Source organism: Diadema antillarum, unplaced genomic scaffold (assembly GCF_040938485.1).
Source record: "Diadema antillarum isolate AM-2024a unplaced genomic scaffold, OU_Dant_1.0 scf00000017, whole genome shotgun sequence".
Classification (NCBI taxonomy): Eukaryota; Metazoa; Echinodermata; class Echinoidea; order Diadematoida; family Diadematidae; genus Diadema; species Diadema antillarum.
The window spans coordinates 1,151,681-1,161,393 of record NW_027270906.1 but is presented as its reverse complement, the minus strand read 5'-3'; the positions used below and the strand labels follow the sequence as shown (position 1 = coordinate 1,161,393).

The window sequence follows — 9,713 nt, the reverse complement described above, 5'->3', positions numbered from 1 at the left end:
TGATGTTTGCTGGAGTACTGAGGATAAAAAATGAAAGTTTGTCACATTGCTGGAAAGAGTTTGGATGATCTAAAAAAATTGAGGAGTAAGTATAAACCAATCATTGAATAGAGCCTTGCATAACTAAATTCGCTGTATATAAAGCTGAAGAAAAGGGTGATGATAAAACCTGATATACAAATCATTAATGATGAAGCCCAAGACACTGGGCTTACGAGAGCAAATAAGTGAAATACATTGTATGCTGTATGCACAGACTGTGAAATGCAAAAGTAGGAAAATTACTGTCACGAAATTGAGGCAAATTATGGCACTTCTTTGCAGAGTCATTGGTTTGGAATGGCTATAAATCTTCCCTACCCCTGGAATTCTGGGAATTTGTCTTCTGATTCAGAATAGGAAGGCAGAATTGTCCACCAAACAAGATGGCATCGGGATGACAGATCCAAGGGTCAAAGGTCTCGTTCTGCCACGCCTTTAAGCTCACTTTCATCTCCTGCAAAATTTTTGCATGTGAACGGCTCTCTGCAAGGTTATGGACCTCGAGCGGATCATCCTCCACATTGTAGAGCTCCCACTCGGGGCGGTAGTAGAAGTCCTCCAGGCTCTTGAACCACCCTGTCCCCGCACCCCTCTCAGTGTCCTTCAAGATCTGCTGGAAGGTCGGAGAACCAGCGATGTCCGTGGCAACCGGGAAGTACTCACGCCGATTCAGATTGTGGATGAGGTGGAAGTTCCGTCTACGGATGGTGCGCATCGGGTAGTACATGGTGATCTCGTGCAGGCTCTGACTGGCAAAAGTCTGCTGCCATCTTTCGGTCTCCGTGTCCTCGTCCCTCTCCAGGAGTGGAATAATGGATTTGCCCGTCAGGCACACGGGCTGATTGGGAAAGATGTTGTAACTCTCGAAGGGTACACCAAACCAGTCCAGGATTGTGGGAAAGAAGTCCAGAGTGTTGACAAAGGCGGGGCTGGTGTGACCCCAGGAGTGAGGATGGACAGGGGAGGAGATTAACATTGGCTCTCGTATCCCCATCTCATAAAGGGTTGTCTTGGCATTAGGAAATGGAATACCATTGTCCCCACTGTAGATGATCAGGGTGTCGTCTAAATGACCAGTCCGCTCCAACTCACGAAGCAACATGCCAATCCCTTTGAAAAAAACAAAGTAAAAGTGGGAATAAGGACTAGTGCCATGTTCACATGACAACATAATAACAATTGTTAATATGAATTGAACCATGTAACTCTGTTGCCATGTACCGTTTGTTTCCTAAAGTAACTGAAATTCTTTGGGGAACAATGCTTGGACAAACATCTTGAAGTTAGCAGGAAAAGTAACTCTTATTATCATTAAATGAAGGTAGCTGTTTTTCACATAGTGTCTCATAATGAAATATATGTAATGCATGTAACTTTAAGTGTAGAAAGACAGTACATGTATTGTCATTCATATAATGTTTCAGTATGTGTTTCCAATTTGGCTAACTGTGTAATTATACTTCCTGCAAGCACTGATGATGATCTGCCATCTGTTACCTGCATCCAGCCTGCTCATGGATGTATACTGAGCTGCTATGTCTTGTCGGGTGACCAGGTTGTCCGGTAAGTAGGCAGGCACAATCACCTCATGGGGAGAGTAGTGAAAAGGAGTCCAGTCTGGGATGACTCCCATACCCTCCTCACCGTTCCCAAACTTCTCAGAGAACAACCCGTAGCGATCCACGTCCTTGTCCTGGGCTCGATGAGGGTCCTTCAGTCCCACATAGAGGAAGAATGGTCTGTGAGTGCAGAAATAGTGAAAGACTACTGCCTATGCCATGCATTTGACGAATTGCGACTTAAAAGACAATTTTACAAATGGCTGGTTTTGGATTAACCACATTGTTGGAATGAGAGATAAGTGGCATACTTTTCTAGAATTTCTTTTTCAAAAGCAAATTCACACGTTGGATACAATATACAGCACATCATACTATGAGAGGCAATACTGCTTCTGAGTTTGCAATGTCACAAATCTCATTTGAATTGCAAAATCCACAAAAATAAAGATGCATGAAATATAGTGTGTCACAAAGTTCAGTTTTCTTGCACTTGCTCCACAGTTGTAGAGGCAGAAACTCAAACCAATTCAGGTTATATGCTTATTAATGGCTCAGGATAGACTTCTGTCTTGTTACCATGGTAACTGAAAAATAATGTGAGGTATGCTAATATTTATGACAACACAAAGGTGAACCAATTATGTTCACAGTTTTGGCCAGGTCATGAAAGTTCAAGTCCAACCTCATGTGATTAGTGTTAGTTGCCCAAATTTCACATTCACTTGTTTATTCAAGAACTACTGGTAAAATTCTGTCAAGTCCATGATGGACTAACATATTTGAATTTCAAATTTTGGCAGTTCTTTCTATTATACTGCCTATATCAGCCATTATCGTACGAAATCTTGTAGTACATGTATACACATAAACAAGACAGTTAAACTGTCTACTTCTGCTTGACACCTTTCCAACTGTTACGGAGAGTCATTGTAACTACACTGTACATTGTAAGTTTACATGGATGAGAACAAAACGTTTACCTCGACTGAGTTTTGGCAAAGAAATCCTGGACAAATCCTTTCATGAGCGTAATGTTTCTAGAGATCTGAAGTTCATCATTGTTCAGCTCCGTTTCCTCGAAATCAAACTTGTAGACCGAGTCTGGGCCGATGTGTTTCTTTCCCACAATGCCTGGACAACGAGAGGGAATGATGGGAAACAAACTAAGATTAAACTCAGGCACTGGGAGGAAGAGAGAGAGAGATGGAGGTGGGGGCAGAGGAGGAAGAGAAGATATTATTATGATATATTTCTATCAATGTATTTCAGAGAGATAAGAGAGATATAGATGGAAAATAAAGAGAGAGAGAGGGCGAGAGCGAGCTAGCTGTTTACCTGTGTAGATTCCATGACCACTGAGAATGGTTGGGATGCTCCGGACCGTCTCGAAAGACCTGAAGTGATAGGCGCTGTTGGCAAGGCCATACTGTCCATTCTGGAATGACAAAAATTAAAACTGAATTCATGTCAAATTTTTGACACAGTGAAGAATTGGCAATTATTGATTAGTTAGTGCATGGCATATCAATTTTTGTGATGAATTCTTTTTAACATGTCTGATTATTCTTTTGTATGAGATTTACCAAAGATGTAGCAGTATTAAATATTGCTTGAAAGGACAGAAACATGTACTAAACACAAACATCTGATCATCAACATCTGTATTGCCATGGTTACCTGATGTTGTGGAAGTCCAGACAAGATGGCAGCCCTGCTTGGGGAACATGTGCTGGTGGAGGCGTAGCCGCGGGTCAAGATCACCCCCCTCTCAGCAAGTCGATCAAAGTTTGACGTCTTGCACACTGTGTTGTTGTATGCTCCCTTTTCGAAGCCATCATCGTCAGCTATGAGTAGTTAGATGGAATCAAAGATGAAAAATTTCAAAGGATGATTTAGATACATGTAGATGCAAGCAAGCATCATTGATATGGTACAGCAAAGCAAAGACCAAGAGGGGAGAAAATGGACAGTACATGTATGTGTTAAAAGATTATGCGAGAGATGGGTTGGATGTAGGAAATTATGCAGGGCATGGAGGAAGACAAAGGAGGCAGGAGAAGAGTGTTTAAGAGAGAGATGCAGGCATTGTGATCAGGAGCAATGTAGACAAAAACGGGACTGGGTGTCTTGAAATGTAAAATCCACAGGGCAATGACCTTACAAATTGTGAGACATGTATGAAACAGAACTCAACAATGCTTGTAATGTTGGTTTATGTCTGGCAGCTGGTGATTTCTGCAGTTTGGAAAACGATATGTTTCAATGTCCCTTAGGCTGCTACATTCATATCTGATCATGATCTTGGAACATCCTGGCTTTTGGGTGAAGGCACTGTGACTAAAGTTTATATTCCACACCATGTGTATCATTCAAGACTAGCAGCTAGGGAAGGGGTGAAAGGTCAAAAGATATATGCACTCCCCACTGATCAGTTGCGCATCCACCCTGTACCTCACCATTCTTCACATGACAAACTAGTCTCAAATAGGTCGCACAGGGGTGGAACATAAAACCTAATTATTAAGAGGCCCAACAAAAGACTAGATATAGGCCTACCAAGGGGCACAACTTTGCTGTGTAACTATTTGCAGGATACATGGAGGGATGCTATGGTGTATCGGAGATGTTAAATAGTGAATGAAATGATGGACACATGGACTCCCATCACATGTGAAAAGGAAAACTGAGTGGATACCAACAAACACAAACTTGTAACAGCCCATGTGGAATATTAGCACATACACATTTCAATTTATCGAAGTTTGGGCCACTACAACACTGCATAATTCAACTGGTAAATGTGAAAATTTGTTCATCTACACTTCATATCTTTGTATAGACCAACATTAGTATATGCCATACATACATATAATTCAGGATTGCATGACTTAATCAGTGTATTTTGAGGTGATCCTGATCACTGGGTTCAAACTGAAATGTGGTGTTTTGTGTTTCTGGTCTAGTTAACCAGGGAAGTTTTCACACATGTGTACAAACACAAAGAATTTTTAAAAAAATCACCCACAACCAGCCACAAGCTAAAGATATAATAGCAGGCAGAGACAGTCAAATGTACCTTGTACTAACCTGAGCATGATGATTAAATCTTTGCATCACCTGTGTAGACATTAGCCTACTGTGACGATCTAAATACAGGCAACTCCCTCTGTAACAAAGTCCTCGCAACTGGCAGTTTCCTTTCATTATATCAAATTTCGTTATAGCCAAACAAATGAAAGTACCCTGGTATAGATAGATAGATAGATAGATAGTTATACATAGATAGATAGACAGGTTGACAAATAAAAAGATAGATAGAGTATAATTTTGGGACCAGAATTCTACTTCAATGTAATGCAATTTTGCTATGAATGTGTTGCTTAAACTGGGAGGGCACTGTATTCCGTTGAAATCAACGATGAACTTAATTCCTGTCTCACTCAGCATTGGTCTCCCTGTAGGCCTATATACCTTAAGGTAAAATATTGCAAATGATAGACGCTGGAAGATGAGCAACTGCAACAACTTTACATGACATCTTGATGAAGGGGAACTTTTAAAAAATGTGTGCCTTACTGATGTACACATGGGTGTTTTGTGAATGAAGATGGTATAGAAGAATGTATGGCATTACCAGGGGAAATGCATGACAATAGAAGGAATATAATGTTATGATAAAACACGGGGATGCCATTTCATGAAAGTTGTCAGTCTGACAATTTCAGTAAAGTCCTTGGTATTGACTGGCTAAGTTCTGGTCACTGACTGTTACTATGGTACTTATCACAGACTGACAACTTGTCAGGGCTGACAGTTTTCACAGAACTGTGCCCAGCTATTGAAATTATTTCTCTCCCCCCTCCATGCCTCACACACACACACGCACACACATGCACATGTCCATGCACTATCACATACAGTTGAACCTCTCGTATCCGGACAAGTCGGGACCAGGGCTCATCCGGATAAGGGATTTGGCCGGATACGGGAGACTCAATGCTTTATACATATGTACATAATGTACGGTACATACACATGTACAGTAGCCCATTGTAGTACCACATGTAGTAATGTGTATACTGCAACCTTTTCATTGTTACACTCAGTAACAGACCCCAAAATAGAGGTTCGTGTTTGCAAGAATGAAATCATTTTCTTTTATAAATTCTTGGGATTATTTACCTAAGTAACTATTAAGAAATGTATCAAGTATATGTAATTCATGTGTGTTTGTGTAGGAGTTCTCAAGGAGTTGGGAATCCCCCTTTCCTCCCATAATTATTTTAAAAAAAAATCACGGCGAGATTGCGTCTGTATAATAGAGAGATCCGGATAAAGGGAGGCCGGATAAGAGAGGTTCAACTGTATTCGTATCTTTCTAATATCCATTCCGTCTTCGATTCTTCTCATAATTTACACTCGTCTTCAACGGTCACATCTTGATTTTTTGTCAATGCGCTGTACAGTGTTTTAATGATATGGCTGGCTTGATGTCAAAAATTCACTGCAACTTGTGGATTCTAATTCTTTCATTTGTGCTTTACAGGACTCTGTTCAACTTACACATCCTGGAGACACCTTTTACAGTGTATCTGATCCCCCTTATTTATGTACCAGTTGACGTAAAGGACCATAATTTGCTCTCATGACAAGTCATGCTAAAGCACCATTCTATAAATTTCTGTCACAACGATTGGTTTTATGTCAGATGTGTTGCAGTATTCCTAAGATAAATCTTGATTAAATGGTAAGTTATCCCAAATATATATGAGGATTCAGTGGATTCAGAAATAGTAGAGCATAATAGTGAAGTTTAATGGAAATCAGGCAATCTATTCATAAGTTATGAATTTATAAAGTTTTGATTAAATGCATGTGCTGCATCACTGGATAAGAAGGCTACAACAATTTGTGAAGTCACAGTAGTAGTGGAATGACATAAAGAAAGCATACAGAGAATTCCTAAAAAAAAAAGGTGTGCTTCCTATGAAAAGTACACATTCCTTTGACTTATTACTGAAATATTAACAATATTATCACTTCCCCCTGCCTTCTGGAGGTAAAACCAGTCAAGTGCTCTTTCATCATGCTTAAGAAAAAAAAAGAAGCTATATGGAATTCTCTTTACATTTTTTAAAAAAAATATTCCATCACTATATCACAAACTGTTGTTTCTTATCAACCGATGTAGCACTAAAACTTCAAAAATTCATAACTTTTGAACAGATTGTCTGATCTTCCTCTAACTTCACAGATGAATTCTCCTAATATTGCTGCATTCACTCAATCCACATAAATATTTGGGTTTCATTCCCACTTAAAAGGTGTACGAGAGTGGAGGGATGCAATGCTGCTGTGAGTTGCACACTGCTCTGTCTACACTGACTGGCTGGTTGAGGAGACTATGTAGTGGACAGATAAACCCCAGCCAGGGGTATGGAAAAAGCAGGGGCTCTGTTAGAATGTACATAGTTACAGATGCTAAGTTCGAAGATAAGGCTGAACATTGATCATTTTGGTAAAAAACAGACATTTCAATAATTTTCAACTCCGCTGCCTGACTTCAATGCAACTTCATGGGGAATGACTGTACATAAATGAACACAACATGACACATGTAAGTGCAAGTAACAATCATCATATAGTATTTTATTTCAAAAAATATATTTCATTATTTCCTATTTGCTAGTTAACCATGTTTACATGATGTCTAAATAGTACAAAAAATAGACCGCAAATATCTCAAGATAATGTTTAAATATCAGTAGTATAGTTGTGCTCTCAGGATCCACAGCCTCTTTGACAACTTGTACAATCTGCATCAATGAACCAGTTTACTGGTGTTCTCAAATTTGTGCACATTTTTTCCTCTAAAGACTTGGAAACATGCTATGCTAGTTACCCATACACCTACATGGTGTCTTCCAATACTTAAAAGCCAGTTTGCATGAATTAGTTGTTGCTAAGCCAGGCAAGTCTAAGGCATGCCTCGGACAAGCCTTCTGGTCAGCAGGCAAGGTTTCCGTCCTATAAAGATATGCGTAAATTTGAATATGCCAGTAAACTGGTCTACTGCTAGGTGAGACAGATGTGTAACTATTTCATGGAATGTGGAATGAAAGCATTTACAAAGTTACAGAGAAACAATGAAACAAATGAAAGTACCCTGGTATAGATAGATAGATAGAAAGATAGATAGATAGATAGATAGATAGATAGATAGATAGTTATACATAGATAGATAGACAGGTTGACAAATAAAAAGATAGATAGATTATAATTTTGGGACCAGAATTCTACTTCAATGTAATGCAATTTTGCTATGAATGTGTTGCTTCAACCGGGAGGGCACTGTATTCCGTTGAAATCAACAATGAACTTAATTCCTGTCTCACTCTGCTTTGGTCTCCCTGTAGGCCTATATACCTTAAGGTAAAATATTGCAAATGATAGACGCTGGAAGATGAGCAACTGCAACAACTTTACATGACATCTTGATGAAGGGGAACTTTTAAAAAATGTGTGCCTTACTGATGTACACATGGGTGTTTTGTGAATGAAAATGGTATAGAAGAATGTATGGCATTACCAGGGGAAATGCATGACAATAGAAGGAATATAATGTTATGATAAAACACAGGGATGCCATTTCATGAAAGTTGTCAGTCTGACAATTTCAGTAAAGTCCTTGGTATTTACTGGCTGAGTTCTGGTCACTGACTGTTACTATGGTACTTATCACAGACTGACAACTTGTCAGGGCTGACAGTTTTCACAGAACTGTGCCCAGCTATTGAAATTATTTCTCTCCCCCCTCCATGCCTTTCACACACACATGCACACACATGCACATGTCCATGCACACACATGCACATGTCCATGCACTATCACATATTCGTATCTTTCTAATATCCATTCCGTCTTCGATTCTTCTCATAATTTACACTCGTCTTCAACGGTCACATCTTGATTTTTTGTCAATGCGCTGTACAGTGTTTTAATGATATGGCTTGCCTGATGTCAAAATTTACTGCAAATTGTGGATTCTAATTCTTTCATTTGTGCTTTACAGGACTCTGTTCAACTTACACATCCTGGAGACACCTTTTACAGTGTATCTGATCCCCCTTATTTATGTACCAGTTGACGTAAAGGACCATAATTTGCTCTCATGACAAGTCATGCTAAAGCACCATTCTATAAATTTCTGTCACAACGATTGGTTTTATGTCAGATGTGTTGCAGTATTCCTAAGATAAATCTTGATTGAATGGTAAGTTATCCCGAATATATATGAGGATTCATTGGATTCAGAAATAGTAGAGCATATCAGTGAAGTTTAATCAAGATCAGACAATCTATTCATAAGTTATGGATTTATAAAGTTTTGATTAAATGCATGTGCTGCACCACTAGATAAGAAGGCTACAACAATTTGTGAAGTCACAGTAGTAAAGTGATATGAAGAAAGCATACTCTACTGAGAGTTCTAAAACAGTGCATTTCCTGTGAAAAGTACACATTCCTTTCACTTATTACTGCAATATAAACAGTAATATAATTTCCCCCGACATCTGGAGATAAGTCATGTGCACTTTCATTATGCTAAGAAAGGAAAATGAAGCTATATACTGTTTGTGGAATTCTCTTTACATTTTTAAAAAATCATTCCATCACTATGATATCACAAACTGTTGTTTCTTATCGACCGATGTAGCACTAAAACTTCAAAAATTCATAAGTTTTGAACAGATTGTCTGATCTTGCTCACACTTCACAGATATGTTGTCCTAATATTGCTGCATTCACTCTATCCAGATGAATATTTGAGTTCATTCTGACTTAAAGGTGCACAAAAGTAAAGGGATGCATTGCTGCTGTGAGTTGCAAACTGCTCTGCCTATATTGACTGGCTGGTTGAGGAGACTATGTAGTGGAAGAATAAAGCCCAGAATGGGGTATGGGAAAGGCAGGGGCTGTGTTAGAATGTACAGAGTTACAGATGCTCAGTTCTAAAATACGGCTGCACACTTAGCAAATGACTGTAAGATATATGATCATTTTGGCATTAAAACAGAGACATTTCAATCATTTCCAACTCCCTGCTCA

General features: G+C 39.1%; 1 protein-coding gene across 1 annotated transcript; it reads right to left on the bottom strand.

Moving 5' to 3' along the window:
• Positions 1–343: 343 nt before the first annotated feature.
• LOC139725451 (N-sulphoglucosamine sulphohydrolase-like) lies at positions 344–1,675 on the bottom strand. The gene is made up of 2 exons (XM_071636529.1): positions 1,540–1,675; positions 344–1,152 (listed from the first exon to the last, which is right to left on the bottom strand). Exons 1-2 carry the CDS (start codon positions 1,673–1,675, stop codon positions 344–346), a joined length of 945 nt encoding a protein of 314 aa, XP_071492630.1.
• Positions 1,676–9,713: the final 8,038 nt, after the last annotated feature.